The 16,597-nt window shown below is 43.8% G+C and overlaps 1 protein-coding gene across 6 annotated transcripts in view; it reads right to left on the bottom strand.

Moving 5' to 3' along the window:
- The window catches only part of LOC127607446 (plexin-A1-like), a 158,018-nt gene that overhangs the window by 123,989 nt on the left and 17,432 nt on the right, over positions 1-16,597 (bottom strand). For 4 of the 6 annotated variants that reach the window (XM_052075757.1, XM_052075761.1, XM_052075760.1 and 1 more), the window contains exon 2: positions 4,716-6,152. In XM_052075757.1, the coding sequence (XP_051931717.1) occupies positions 4,716-5,897 (1,182 nt within the window). In that variant the 5' untranslated portion in view covers positions 5,898-6,152. The other 2 variants (XM_052075758.1, XM_052075759.1) reach the window with 2 other exon arrangements.

Here is a 16,597-nt window from a genome sequence, read left to right as displayed (position 1 = left end):
TCCATAAGGGAAATGATCATTTGTTTCGATTGCTATTTGGGCATCAAATACCACCTGTGACTCCCAATGAACAGCGGCTCGCCACCCATCAAACATGAAGACATGAAACAATGACAGCCTTCTTTCTGATTGAAGATGGCCGCTCCTGCAGGATCTAGAGTGTTCTATATTCAGGCTACAGTGCTCTGGATTGCCCTACCCACGCAAATTAAAGCCGCTACCTCAGAAGAAAGGGTTGAATCTTCATTTAAGACTTTTATACGTCTCTACTAAAACTGCAGGTAGGCCTGTTTTACTACCACTTCTCCCGCCTCTCCCCCTCTTGGAAAAGAGGCTAGGTGACGACAACCAAATCTGATGCTGCTGGACCATCTTTCCGGCGGCGTTGCTAACGAGAATTCGGTTTCAAGCGACTAGGCTGGGTGTGAAGAGGACCCACTTCTGGGCAGCCGTCTTCCTGGAGCATTTAATCTTCTTAAATGGACTTTCACGCTGTTTTAGTTAACATCGTATAGCACCGCATTATGTGCTAAATGTTTCCCACTTGGCATCCATCCATTAAAATCCATTGATTTTACATCTTTATTAAAGCAACAGCTTGTAACCCGTTGCAATTAGTTTAAAACCAGCTCTCCCGTTGCAGCCGCCATTTTCAAGTGTGCAAACGACCACACCACTGCGTGAATTCCATTCTCCGGTTGATTGATCCATGAACTTGTGACATAGATCCCCGCTTCACAACATACGGCTCACATTACAATGACTATGAATGATTTGTTTTTGTTTTTTATTATGCGGCACTCGGCAAGGTGGACGTCCGCCTCACAGTGCAGAGGTGCGGTGTTCAATTTTGGCTCTGGTGCGGTTTTTGCGTGTTCGCCCCTGCGTGGGTTTTCTGCGGGTACTCCAGTTTCCTCCCACATTCCCCAAAAAATGCATGCTAGGCTAATGAAACAATTGTCCCGAGGTGTGATTGTGAGTGTGAATGGTTGTTCGTTTATTTTGTGCCGGCTGCCCGAGGACAGCTGGGATTGGCTCCAGCACGCCCGCAAACCTTGTGAGGATAAACTGATTAGAAAATGAATAGATGATACAATAATCACTTCAGCCTGCCCATATAACAAATGTCTTTTGTCTCTGCTGTGTGAGTGTAGTTCTTGTCTGTTCTGCGACTATTTAAGGTTGTCTCCCTGTATGAACGCCCACATCGAGCACCCCTTTGTACTACTACCCACAACATGGCTTCTTTTTTTCACTTTCACTCAAGAATTGTTTTGTTTTTTTCCCTTTTTGCGATACCTTTCCCATCCCACACGAACTTTGCAGCAGTCTGGCTTTCACATGCGCTCTCTCTGTGGAAATAGTTTGTATTGATCCACTTTCGAAGCAAAGAAAAGGTCAGGGGGTTCATGAATAAAGCTGAGGGACAAAAACAGACATACAAACACACGACTACAGGTATATTCGTACACGGAAGACAATATAGCTCGGGAAGCAGCATGAAGGCGGTGTGTGCAAAGACCAAACATTTTAGGGAACAGGAAACGGGCACCATCTCACTGTGCCTATAAACATATCATGCTAATGATTATCAGAGGCCAGAAATTATGATGCGGCACAAATGGGAAATCCACACTGGGACTAGAGGAGCTCAAGGGGTCATCAATCACGACAGCTCGTCGAACAGCTGTGCAGGTCTCCGGCTCTCCTCCCTTGCCTGCCCTCTGCATCGTTGTCACGCAGGGTCAAGCGAAACAGCTTTCCCACACAGCGCAGTCAAATGCAGTTCTATGCCAGGTATTTTTTTTCGGAGTTTGAAAGCGCATCTAAAGTGGTGGGGAATCGCGGAACCGGCGGGTAAGACTCAAACACCACGAGCTTATGAGGTCAAGAGCTGAAAGAAGGATGAGAGGAAATTGTCAGGACGTAGTAGAGCCAGATTAGTTGAAGGTGTCGACGTGGAGGGGGGAAAAAAAGCTTCACCGCTTGTCTTTAACTCTTAAACGCAGGATGCTAGCTTGGTCTTCATCACAATTTGATGCACTTTTGCAAACAAGGTATAATAAATCCCGCATGAGGAGCTTTAATTATTTTTCCATAACAAAATCTCTTCAGCTGAAATTATTTTGTCGGGTTAGAGAACGAACAATTGAGTCACAGAATTATACTGCACGCAATTTATAAAGCAAGTGTTTTAAGGTTTAAATATATCATTGACTTCATAGCAGCTTCGCGGCATGAAGCAAAATTGTGTGCTCTTTCAACTACTCAGTCATTTCGAATTACACCAGCTCCCGTTCACACCTGGAAAATTATATCTGCCATTTGTGTGAGGGTCAGATTTAAGGGCCTTTCAGTCCACCGACTGTGATTATGGTCACCAGTCAGTGGTGGGCAGCTGACTTGAGGTCATTGCTTGAGGGCAGTGGAGCAGGCGTCATTAACCTAAGGCTGACCCTCAAGCCTCGCTGCTGTCATGGGGCTTAGCCAGTGTCCTCATCCTAAATCATCATTGCGGTCATCTTGTGTAGAATATTAATTACCTTTTGGTTTATGAGAACTCATGAGAGAACATAAACCCTAAACCGTGACAAAAATAATTCTGAGCGGCAGAGGCGATGGGGAGCAGATGATGGGATATAATCAGGTATTTCCAGCTCACAAGAATGTACAATAGCTCGATAAGAGAGGATTAGACATATTAATACAGATAATAGTTTAATGTTCCTGTCATTTAACATGGAAGCTTAAGCACGGGTCAACAAATTGCCGGATTCTGATGCGGTGCCTTAGCAAAACTCACTGGACTCAAAGGAATAAAATATAAGCTAAAACTAATCAGCCTCACTGAACATGCCTCTTTTGTCTCACACTTCTATATATTATACAAAGACACACTATTTATGTTTCTTTTGCAAAAGGACAAGGGTCCACCTGAAATAAATGAGATCCTGTTTTCAGAATCAGAGCTATTGTCTGTGTGACAGGCCATAAAAATAAAAAAAATCCACCCACAAAGAATGAGACAACCACTGAACTGGAAAGATAGTTCCTTGACAGAGGGGGTGATGACAAAGAGGGAGAAAGGAGGGTGAATAAGCCTCGGCTAGGTCCTTCACATCGCTTACACTAGCCAACAAAACACACCTGAACTCCGTCAAATGAATGATCGTGAAGAGAGGGGTTAGGACACAGAACCCACCTCTGTTAGACAACAGCGAATATGTTTAGTGTGCAAAGAAGCCTTGCGGTAGAGATGAAGGACCCTTGTATTTAAAGGAAAAGCGTTCACTTTTTTTTTTTTAATGAAAATAGACTGAAAGCGAGTGGGCTGGGGGTGAACAAAATGGTTTCCAAACGTACAATGGCTGGAGAAGCCAAACAGGTGGTTGGCACACAAAAACTGTCCTCAACTGTATTACAAGATGAAACAGAAGAAAAAAATTAACGAATAATGCATACAAAACATGAAGATGAATGAGGATATGAGTAGTTTGAAGCAGCTGTAGCTTCATTCGTGGCAATTCAGTTACCGCAAATTTTTGTTTGCCCAAATTGGCCCAAATGTGCATTTTTGGTTTTGAAGAAAAATACTTTCATTACCGAAACAGGATGTTGTGATGACGCAAGCAAAAACCACACCAGGCACACACGTGTTGGAATAAGGGCTAAAAAGACGGCTTTGTTGAAGCTGAGAAACTCGTTGCCTGCCGGAGGGCTCGTCCCCTTAACTCACAGGTCGTTCTTTTGCTTTGAGAGTGTGAGGAAAAAGCTCATTTGTGAATGAACACCAGGGTTAGCCCCACATGGCTAGGTTCGGCTATTCCAGTAGCAAGACCACAAGGAGACAGCGAAGTGAAGCTTCGTCACCAGAGTAATTTTGTCCATTGAACAGTCGCAAGGGTAAAGGTTGAGGAAAATTGTTGATTCATGGACTAAATTGCCCTCATCAAGACTACTTTTCAAGTTTTGAAAATGTTACAATTAGCATTACAGTCATTCGCCCTCTATTTTTAGCGCTAGTCTCCAGACACCTCCCCGACCGCAATAAGTAAAAATCCACGAAAGTGACATACCCTATTTAACTACACCTTAAGCATGTTTTATAGCAGGGGTGTCAAACTCATTTTTGTCGCGAGCCACATTATAATTACAGTTTCCCTTGAAGAGCCACGGTGACTTAAACTATATAAAGAAGTCGTTTCATTCAATTATTGTTGAAGTAACTGTAATGAGGGGTTCGGTAACAAGAAAATGCTTACAATATGTCACCGATTTAATACATATGAAAATGTGAAATTTTGGCGCTGATTTTAGCAAGCATCATGGAAGTTGTCATCTTTGATTTGCTTTTCCGGGCCGCTTAAAATGATGTGGCGGGCCACATCCGGCCCCCGGACCTCGAGTTTGAGTTTTAAAGTATAATAATGATGTTTTTGGAAGGTTTTTGAACACACATTGAAATACAATGCAAATTTAAATACATAACATATTAAAAGAGAGCAAGGGCATAACAGGAAACTATTAAAGCTCCCCCCCCCCCACCCCCCAAAATGTGTAGCCATACCATGAAATCCGAATTGCAATATAGCTGGGATGCACTGTCACACCTTATTTCTTCGTTTTACGTTCTTAGAACGTAAAAGAGAAAAATGTACTTTCCCCTTTGACCAGTTTTCCAAATAACAAAGAGAGAAATACTCAAAATCACTTACAGAGTTGATGCACGCGAGTTCCTTGTTGAGAAGCCACGGCAAGGAGAGTTTCCCGTCGCCCTTGTAACAAGACTGAATCCTTTCCTTGATCTTCTCCTTTATTCTCCTCAGGGTGAATAGGCACAACGCTGACTCTTTGGGCGGTTTGGCACGATTCTTCTGACCCTGGGAGAAGACGGTGAAGAGGATGTCTTCATTCTCAGAGATCCCCAGAGAATTTGCCAGCTGACGGCCCGGTCGGGCCAAATAGGCATCCTGAACCAGGCGGTACTCGACCCCGTCTTTCGTGCAGCCAATGGGGAACTCCACGTAGGAGTAAAACTTGGGGTCATCAACACACAGGCGTACGATTTTGGAGGTGAAGAACTGCTCGCCGCTGGCGTCGGGAGAAGTCAGCTGAGTATCCAGCTGCATCGTCAGATAATACACAAACTGTTCACTGCTGAAGCTGTACACGTAGTAGATGTCAAAAGCAGGGAACTTGGACAACGTATCAGACGGAATCTTGAGCTGAGAGGAGACAAATTCGTCTTGATACACGAAGCTGAACATGTCCGCATTTTCTTCGTTCTCCATCAACTTGCGACTGGAGAGGGTCGGGAAGTACTCAGACTTGCCATCGATGGGGGTGCCAATAAACAGCTTACTTGCTGGACTATGAGGGGAGCTGATAATGACTCCTGACATGGTGCCCGACTCGGCCACACTGGACAGGTAGTGCTCCTTGCGATGGTGAGGCTCGCCGAGTTTGAAGAGGTCATCCAGGCGTAGAAATTGGCAGATTCCCTGTGACGTACTGCCACAGGCGATGAGGCGATTTTGGGCATAGTCGATGAGCAGAAGCTTATTCACGTTGGGTGTCTGAGCCAGGTCATGCGGGCACGACTGGACACTGGGTGGAGGGTAACACTTTTCATTGTCAACCACCGGTCCGGTCATGTGACTACGCAGCTTGGTTAGGTTGCTGGACAACTTGAAAATCCAGTTGACGGCTCCCACATAGACTTCTCCGGTTTTGTTGTGAATGGCCAAATGTGTAAGCCCCCACTCGGCAGGTGCAAATCGTTTGAAAGTTGGCGGCTGGCCCCCGCAGAAGGATGAGGTCATGAGAAGTAAAAGCCCAAACACAGGAAACAGGTTCCCGAGAACAGGGCAAACTGTTGATCGAGCTTGTGAGCACATGTTTGGTCTGTCCTGAGGAGAGGTCTTGGGGGGAGGGGAAGGAGAAAGAGAGGAGGAGGAGTGCAAACTGTGCTACTTAAGTTCCAGGTCTGTATTTTGAGTCTTTTTGGTCTGTCAAGGTACAAATGAGAACTATGTAAAGAAGACAGAGGAAGATGAAGTGAGAAACAAACACTTCTATTGATCCACTGTCCTGTTCACGGCGTCGCACACCATCATCAGGAACATCATCCACGGAGGAACGTGCCGCGAACCCTAAAAAGCAGAGAGAAAAACAGTGTCAGTGAATGAGGAACATTTTCTATTGATTATGCATCAAGCGTGGAGGGGCCTTAAAGGCTCACAAATTAAACGGACAAAATGTGTGTGTGGGGGGGGGGGGGGGGGTCTGACATTTGCCACCGTGATGAATTAATGATATCAAATCAAGTCTGGAAGGCAAATGTGTGTTGGCATTTAATTATGAGGGAAGATAGCAGGGGAGACATAAGACAATTATTGAAGGCTGTGTACAGATGATATAAGACTTTCTGGAATGTGTAGTGGACACAACATTGAAATCGGTAATATTTTATAACTTCAATCAGAGGAGGCAAATGTTTGATCACGGGCCCGTGTGCCTTGTTACATCGGAAAACAATTCATAGCCACGTCCCCCGTCACGGTATGAAAGGGGACAATTATTAAATGTTGGCATCGCGATTGAGTCTTCTAGATGAATTGCAACAAATCAAGTAATAAATGAGTTTCTAAGTCTTCCGTACGCATAACCTATGTATGGATTGCTTTTGGAGCGGACCTTGTACGCGTGAACCTAGACAGAGGTCTTGCCTATTTCTTAGGCATAAGACCCTGACATAACACAGGATAGTGAAGAGCCAGTTGTCAGCTCTCTGAACTGGTGCAGCATCAGAAACCTTGAAACTATAATATTTAGGGTCGGTGCCGCGTGTGCTCTGCTACTTTGACAGACCAATGCTGCAGAGCTACCCTGTAAATGCTGATTATGCTAAACTGAACACCACAGTCCCAGGGAAGCCATGCTTCAATTTCAACCGTGACAATCAAAGTGTCTACACAAACACTGTTTTATGGCCACTTCAAATCGGAAAAGATGAGAGTCATTATGGACCCCGGGAAGGCAAGATGAAGGGGAAGGCAGAAGCCATGACATAGGGGATAATCAAATGGAGTCCCGGGTTTGTGCCCCTTGCTCCAAGGGTGGTGGCACACTCGAGAGCAAGGCCGTCCCATCTATCAATCAATCAAGGAGAAGGTCAGGTTGTCAGCTAACCGAGCTCAGAGGAATAAATATGTGATTTCAAAATCGACATTTCTTATCGTATGCAGCGAGGGAATGAGTGGGAAGAGCATACCACCTGGCCTTTACAAGCTTCGGGAAATGTACTCATTATCAAGACAATAGCGCATAGTGCATTGAAAATGAGTAAAGACATCTTACGCGTATACTTCTTCTGAACAGGTTTGATGACTGTAGGAGCACAGAAGCAGAATACGAATGCACCCATGTCATGAAGTAAAGATGATTTCACTTGGACCAATACGGTCCAAAATGACGGGCTGTCAAACTAAACATCTAATAATGGCTACGCGGTCCACCTGGTTGAATTTCCTCACAGCTGGCGTGGCATCGATTCGTACAGCGCAGGAACTGGATGGACAGGCTCCTAGTACGGCCGTCACCGAAAACAGATGATGCATATAAATACGTTTTAGAAACGTAGTGCTGATTTTAAAATAATATGTCTCGACATGATTCACTGCACTACACACCCATTTAGCTAGCATTCCTTGCAACTAATGTGTTAAAAAAGTGGAGTATGGGTTGGGGACACGAGAAGTATCGATCCTGTTCTGAGAATAGGACAGCGTTTTTCAAACTTTTTTGAGCCAAGGCACACTTCTTTCATAGAAAAACATCTCGTGGCACACCACTAGCTGAAAATGTGACACCCCCCCCCCCAGTTATTTTAACAATTAACATGTTATATTGTTACTATAACCGTTTTTAACATTGAAGAATGACGTTATAACAGCTTGAATTGGAATCAAATGAACACAAAGAAAACTGTATTTTATCATCTTTCATATTTATTGTTTCACCGTCGTCCTGCATTCATGCGTCACAAATTCGCTTGTCTCTCGTTGAAACACAAGGCAATTGGCTAGCTGTTGCTGCTCCCTAGCGGTATGGGAGGGTACTACACGATTACTTTCTGGGCGAAAGACCACACAGGCATACCCGCGGCATACCTGACAATGTTAGCCCGTGTGCCGCGACACACTAGGCACACGGGTTGAAAAACACTGGAATAGCAAACCAGTGCTGAGCTGAGACAAAGTTAGCCAGATTCAAAAATCCAATTTTCGCATGGTGACAAATGTATAGTAGACTACTAAAAAGACTAGAGTTTCCAGCCCAGTAAGAAAAAGACCGACAGTGATATCTTCTAGCTAAAAGCAAGCAAAAACAGGATCAACCATGATAACATATCAATAGATTAAAAAAAATCTAAACTAGAAATCGCCAAAGGTGAAGCAGGCAATAAATAAATAAAAAGACTGTGTGATTTATTAGTGAGGGCCAGCAGGAGCCAAACAAAAGGCAACTCCTGCATTTTAATTAGCGCCCCACATGCACTTGAGTTCGAGACCAAGGATGAGGCACTTGAACATAACGCTTGAAGAAAGAAAGGTTCTCAATGGAGTTACCAAATAATCAATGCCCTGGCCCACATTGTCTCCTCTTGGACACAAACCACCGAACGAGCGACATGAAAGGTCTTTCCAGTCATCCTGCAGATGGCAAATGTCTGACGTTGTGGCGTAAAAAAGGACAGCTGCCAAATCACTTTAAAAGGCTCGAAGCATAGCGAAGAATGAGTGAACGCGGAGACCAAATTAAAAGAAATAAATACGACATTTTTGTTATGACTGGTTTCGGTCAACTCTTGACTTAACGAGAAAGAGCGTGAAAGGTGAAGCAGGGGAGACTGCGAGCCACATCTGGCGCCATCCGGGGAATAACACGTCAATCATTTCAAGGTAGGAGTGCAACTTTGGCATGAACAGCCAGCCGCCGTGTCAAAGGAACTGAGGATGTTATCACATCAGAGAAAAAGCATGACAGTGAACTGGCGGTAAGGGGTCAAGCTGATTGGATTCGAGATCAGGATGCCCTTTGCAGGCGCAGAGAATCTCGATACGTCACTACCGACTGGGAATAATAATAAGGGGGTGTGAAATGAGGTGAGGGGAAAAAAAACGGGAAAAGCACGAAGGGTCATTGCCTTGACCTTAGATAATTTTGTTTGGCTTGACAGTTGTGGAAATCCCACAAAAGGGCGATGGTAGTGTTTTAGGTCAAGTGATGAGGCTCCCGAGCCTCTTGTGAGTAGAGCCGGGGTCAGCGCTCCCTCTTTCCCGTTTCCTCAAACCTGTCCACTCAGATAATGGTTGTTGCTCACCCTGGCGCACTGTTGATTTATTGCCAGTGGCATATCAATTACAGCATTCACAACTGGTGGGAAGGAGGAGGAGAAGGTTGCGCTGGAGGGATGACGAGGAAGGAGGAGGAAGGAAGCGGAAGGGCGCTCTGACAAATCCTCTGCCCTCTGCACTGCATCACAGCATGTGGATCACATCTCGTATAGGAGAACATGAAGTGCCAAAGATTCAGAAAGTAGACTCGGTGACGAAAATTGGAGCCGTATGACCCAGAAACAGGTCTAAGTCAGGGGTTCTCAAACGTTTTCTTCTCCGTACTCCGTTTCGAAATTTGATTGCACCGCAGTATCCAATCTTAAGAAAAAAAATGGACCACATCCTGAATGAATGACAATAAATTCATCACGACAAACAAACCGAAACCTCTCAATCTAAATGTGCCTACATGCACTAAAATAGAAAACAGCATTTCACTGTGAAAGTATTGGTCCACAACTTTGCACTGTTATTTAAAAAAAAAGGCTCTAAAAAATGAATGCAAATTCTAAACACACACACATATAATCTCGCGCAAATTATGCATCCCTCCCATAGCATATTTGGAAAGCCGACTGCAAAGAAATATGATTTAAAAGACACGCATTGGACACACTCCAACCCTTGCATACCCCCAGTACATTGCCTGTTTGTGTGTTTGCGAGTGTGCATATCTATGCATGTGTCTGTATCCGTTCAGGAACAAGTGCATGTTAAACGCACATATGGATAAAAAAAAAAAACCTATACGGTTCTCCATTTTAATCTGCTCCCCACCTCTTCACTTAGCAACCAACACACTCCAGAGACTGAAGATTTACCCAGGAGAGGAGAAGACTTGAGGATAGAACAGGAAGAGAAGACTGCAGGGAGCAGGGATGGAGGTGGGGTGATGGGGGTTGGGGGGGCGTCATGGTAAGAGAGGAGGTAAAATGGTAGGGGGGCCAAGTCCTGAGCCATAATCCTCTCTGAGGGTCTGCCTAATCTAGCAGTCACGATCTGCATATGGAAGGAATGGATTACCATCCCCCAAAACACTGATGGGTGGATGACAGAGGGAGAGCAATCCCTCGACAGACAAACAATTGCATAAGAAAAAACAATAACTGAACATGAGTTGTTAAGAAATGGGTTGTTTAATTCAAATCCTGAATTAAATGGGTTGTTTAATTCAAATCCATTGACAAACTTACGTTTGTGCAGTATGGATCAGCACAACATACGGCCGATAAGATAAATCAGTTTCAGAGAAAGAGTGCTCGCAGCAGGCTGGGATTCTAAAACAGTACGCGTGCAATAAACTAATATCTGAAAACAGCGACAAAGCCAGCACTCCGACTGCGTGGGATTATCAGACAATGTCAACATAATTGCAAGGGATCACTAGAATACACCCACAAAAAATAAAAATAAAAATCATCCTGGCCCATCTGTCATTGTGCAAATTTTTTCCCCCATTTTTGATCCGAGATGAACAACTGCATCATGTGTATTAACAACCGCAAAAGGATAATGTTTCTATTTTATCGTAGCCTGAATATCACAAAAAAAACACTTTTGAATTAAAATGAATCAGAGTGGTTTTTGTAAATTGAAGATGTCGTTTTGGCGTGTAAGCATAGCTGGCTGGCTAGCTGCACGCTGTAGTCGTAGAAATAGGCCCGTAAAAATATGTTATATCACTGGTATTAAACAGAATAAGTGGAGAGTAGAGTTCAAGAAAACTAAATCTATTTAAAAAAAAAAAAAAAAAAAGCTTGACGTATAAAACCAGCTGTATTGTATTTTTATGTTAGCATGTATCATTTCCTGTCTCTTAGCGGAAGCGGAGAAGACTGCCAGGTAAATCTTGGGGTATATTGTGCCAGCATACATCCCGACACAAAAACTTGACTTTTTGGGCAAGCGGTCTCCAAAAAGTCCAAAATGCAAACGTGGCGCAATGATCAGAAAATCCGTCACGACCACATTAACAAAGAAATCAATAGCAGTAAGCGGTGACAACTAAAAAAAATGAGTTTACATGACAGACCTGTGTTTTTATGTTTTTTTTTTCATAGAATCTAGACTGTGCCACGTTATCCTAGCGCCACTCTGCGTTTCGCGGCGACGTAAACGCGCCGTGGCTAAAGTAGCAAAAAGTATGCGGACAGTTGCTTCTTGTTTGTTCGCGTGTGACAAGTGACAGCTGTAATCCAAAGAACAGTTTGACTGTGGGCACTACATTCTATCAATTCCTCTTGCTCTCATTCCGTGAAAAACAAACATTTCCGTTTCAGCACATTGTCAAGTAGACATTGAAATGCTGATTAACCGCCAGCACAGGCAACTGTGCATATAATGACAGCAGGCAGTTAGATGTGTGTCCGAACAGCACACCGTTGTCCTTGCCGCCAGCCCGTGCCAGGTGTCGGACAAAGACGGCCACGCACGCACATTTAACACACTCATGTTGCCTCTGTTAATACGACCGCTGACCCTAAGTCAGCCCCTAACAGGAATGCAGAGGGAATGTGTTGTGGGCACACCTCGATGTGGAATTCATCACCTCCAACATATCCACAGAGTAAGACAAGATGTGAAAGATAATCTGTGATAAGTGTGTGTGTGCGTGTCATGTGTGTGTGTCTATATTTCACAGAGAGTCCAATAACTGCTTGTTTGGATAGGCCAATGCCTGATTTGGCTGGTGAACACAGAGTTCAGTATCTCCAAGGCATAGAGCTGTTGTGGTTAGAACAACACATGGCAAGTAGACAGGCTGTTTTCATCTCCATCTTTATATGGACTTCTATCCCATCCGGACCTCACTTCATTGAATTCTCTTCTCCTCATATATCCTCTTTCAGTCGTGCCACACACATTCCTGCGCATTTGTCCTCCTGCTAAGACTCGCAGTCCTTAAGAAACCTAAACAAATCACGATATTACCTTAAATGTACATGAAATGGACAGAAATCTTCGGACAATTAAACAACCAGCGGTTGGGCTCGAGGACGTCGTAAACTATTTTGAAAAGTACCATGACGTAGTGTGTCCTAGCAGAGCGGCCTCAAGGGTCATTTCATGGAACGATGAGTTAGCATTAGGGGTGCTGAAATGAATCCCATCGTCAACGCAGTAGCATGCGGACATGAGCAATTTTGCATCGGTGCTGTAACAGACAATAATCGATTACAACATCATGACTTGTTGAAAAAGTCTTGTGGTCTGTCCGTCTATACCTGTTGTCAACAGTCTCGTCCGGAGGTTTATAGCGCTTGGTATCATCCAACTGAAAACATTCGTCACATAAATGACAGGATAAAATGACACGAGCGAAACAGCCAGCTGAAAGTTAAGAGCGCTCCAGACTTTTTAAAAAAGCAGATTTTTCAACACATTTTAGATTTTATGAACAGACCGGAAAGCAAGAATTAGGACAAACTGACAGAGTGTGTAAAACGTGTCACACAAAAATTAAATACCGGTATGTCAGGACACGAACAACTCTGGTTATGGGAGTCTTTATAGTGAAGGATTCACAACCGTATTCCATCCCCTTACGGAAAATGCTCGAGCCATGGCACAAGATTCAATGGCCTAGCCACTTGACAGGATTATTAATATCTTCGCTTTATGAAGAAACCACAGCTTTGAAAATGGTTGACACTACAAACGGGCTAGGCCTAGACAAATTATTTCACTTATGACTTAATGTCGCGGTCAACTTTTCACTTTATTTGAGATAAAAAAGATGCTAGCAGTGTACTTGATTTATTGTATTTATTGATGATAAAAAACCCGCAATAAAGGACCAAGTATTACTTCATTGACATGATAATCTTAATCGAATCGAGGTGTGAGACCAGTGAAGGTTCCTCACTCTCATTTTGCTCAAGGGAGGGTCAACCCCCAAATTTTCTTTACTATAATAAGTTCCATGTGGCCTTACTAGTCTAGACACAGCATTCTGATTAATATTGTGTTCATGGAATAAAAATGTAACAGTAAAATCTACCCTGTTTTCGTACATGTCAGGGGGCGGCCATTTTGCCACTTGCAGTTGACTGAAAATGACATCCCGGTTTTTCAAGGTTCAGGTCACAATGAATCATGCCTCAGTTTCAGAAAACAGGTGAGCCGCGATTGGGCCAACTCCCAAAAATTGAGCCCATAACATATGCAAATAAACATTTTTTTTCCCCCCCATCACATTTATTTTTAATTCTATTATGCTAGAAGGAATTCATAAAAACAGAAAAGTCCTAATTATGTCAGTAAAAAACTGCTCCCAGCTATTGCAACGCAGCATAAGAAGAAAGAAGGGTGTGGAATTTGTTTCAGCGACCACTTGTGCCGATTCTACACCCACACACACACACAACAATCCGCTCCGTGTTTAGTCGCCACACAAAACGATACATGCACCGTCAGATTAGTGGTTTACGCTTTAATCTCCCGACTGGGTCTTTCTCTCCGTGTCAAAAATCCTCTGTCTGTGTGGAATGTGTGTGTCTGTGTCAGCGTGTGAAGAAGGTGAATGAAATGTAGGTCAAGGCCGGACCCAACCTGAAATGATTCATACAGTAGTCGCACAGACAAAAGTCCAGCTCATACAACCAACTGAACCGGTACAGATGACAAAACTTTTTTGTGGTGCTCAAAATCTCAATAAACTGCGATTGGAATGTCAAGCGTAATTTTTTTACCATTCAAGTCAAACCTCTTAGTAGTTGGTTGTGTTCAGGGAAAAGGAACAGGCCCGGTGCAGAAGCTGCATGCAAACACACCCGAGTAGTGTGAATGGCTTCTTCTTTCCCACCGTGGCAGCTGATTACTTAAATCAACACCGAAGAATGCTCGCTACAATTAAGGTCAGCCACAAACCGTTTCTTTTCTGAAAGCTATTCATACCTCCAACAATGCTGTGGGATGGAGCTTCCCCCAGCTGGTTGGGGAGGTGGCTCCAGGGAGGAAAAATGTGTGATGACCGGTTCAGTTTGTGAAAATGACATTGTAAATTTAGAAATATAAATAAAGCAGTGACTATGAGAAGGATCTATTGCAATTGTTCCAATAGTAACTGAACTATGTAAAAATAACACTGTGTGATTTGAGCTCCCTGGGAAAGAAAAGCAAAACACATAATTTGGTAATAACGCTTGTTAGGGTAAACTTTTTTTTTTTTTAAGTGAGAGCATTGGCAACGAGGGCAATAGAAGGGCCGTTTCAAGGAGACAGGGTTTTTTTTTTTTTTTTACTTGTATCCTGATATTTTAATGACGCTATAAATATCACCTCTTCGTTTCAGACGGAATGTTTTCAAAGTGCGAGACTTGAGCCCAAAATCATCGGTAGCAGTTGCACGGTCAACTTGCCCCGGGACCACGCTCAAGTTGAAAGGTGATGCCTTTTACGGTGTATCCCTCGATTATCAGTTGGCCGACACATTTCACCAAAGGATTACGTCGATGACTTTGCTCTGGCTCATAGCTACTTATATCCAATCACAAGTGATATGTCGGTTTTCATTTAAGCTTCTTCAAAGGGACCATACCATATGACAAAACAAAAAAAAAATCTCACAAGCAATATTTCATTTCATCAAAACTATGGCTGATGGACCTCGTTTTGTCCAGACGCTATATTTTCGGACTGAAGTGTGCGGTATAAAAATCCATCCACACCGTATCTCCATTTTACTTCTGCTTATCCTTTTCAGGGTCATGGGGAAGCTGGAGTTTGCCACAGCTGACTGTGCGAAAGGCAGAGATAAGTTTAGGATGCTGTCAACCATTCGCACTCGTATGCACACCTACAGTTAACCGAGTGGAAGTCATCTCCAGACTACCGGCATGAAAAGTCACCTGTGAGCACCACAACACCACACCCAGGTACATTTCAAACACCCAGGTTTGAAATGTAAAAGATCTTGATCTTTGCTATGAGATGAGAGGTAAAGTTCTGAAAATCCGTTCACACGCGTGAGGCCTTTGCGACATGTATGCTTGAGTCCTCGCGTTGCCCATCGGGCCGCTTAAAACATTGAACATATATGCACACTATTCAATGTCGTGAACAGGGATTCGCTCACACAAATAAATGTTCAATGACAACCTATAGGGGGGAGTAAAAGAGGAGACAGGAGTGAAAAGAATTCAAACTAAAGGCAAAATAATTGAAAATGAAAACAGGGGGAAAGATAAGAAGAGTCAACGATACCTTTTCAGATAGCCAGCCAGGCGGAATGGGGTGGAATGAAAAGAGATAAGCGCAGGACAGTCTGTGCATGTTTAGCTTTTCCCTCTGCAGCAAGGAGGAAATGGAGTGCCTGTCACATCGCGACACTACTTCAACTTCAGATCGTTACAAGTACCTTTGGAGCATTTGTCCATGATGTGGACGGGTTCTTCGCTTGTCAGTCACAAAAAAAATCGCCGATGATGAGCCCACGGAAAATAGCCATTTTCGAAATGGATCGAGCAAATTAGGACGCCATCAATTCACAAAGCATATTTGTGCGAGGAGGTTGGGAAAATGCCAAAGGGAGGCGAAAGCGAGCAAGAGCAACGTTTTGATTGTTCTTGGAGCAAATCCCAAAAGGAAGGGAGCGGGACGACTGGTCAGTCCAGAAAGACGAGAAACAACATCACCATTGTGATTCACATACAAGGGGGGGGGGGGGGGGGGTATTGGAAGACAAAAACCACGCAACAGAAACAGGCACCTACCCAAATCAAAACGGTGTGGCACTTCATTGAAGACAAAAAAAAAGAGAAACAGGACAATGAGAGTGTCACAAAACTGCGCCCAAAGAGCTTGTCGCTGTCCTTGCGCCGGGAGAACCTCAAACGCACAACTTGGTACGGGACAACGGCGTGTAGGAGGATTGAGAGCGGACCCGTAAAGAAAAAAAAAAAGAGGGAGACACATAGGTAGGAGTAATGTGAGCGCGGTGCAAGAGAGATAAGGAGAGAGTGGTGGGAGCAATGTCAGAGAAAAACATAGGGAGGAGAAAGAAGAGGGAAATGACACCAAACTCACACATACTCCCCGTAAAAGCCACTAACGATGGCTTTTGAGTTCACCACAAACTTAAAGTTGCACACAGGCAGTTCAATTTCTGATGACAGAAGGCATAACACAGAAACTTTGCTCCGGAGCCTCCTAACAATAATGCAGACTGAGGTGAATAAAGAAATGTGATCTCCAAA

This window comes from Hippocampus zosterae, chromosome 9, assembly GCF_025434085.1.
Source record: "Hippocampus zosterae strain Florida chromosome 9, ASM2543408v3, whole genome shotgun sequence".
Taxonomy (NCBI): domain Eukaryota; kingdom Metazoa; phylum Chordata; class Actinopteri; order Syngnathiformes; family Syngnathidae; genus Hippocampus; species Hippocampus zosterae.
This window is presented reverse-complemented; position numbering and strand designations above follow the sequence as displayed.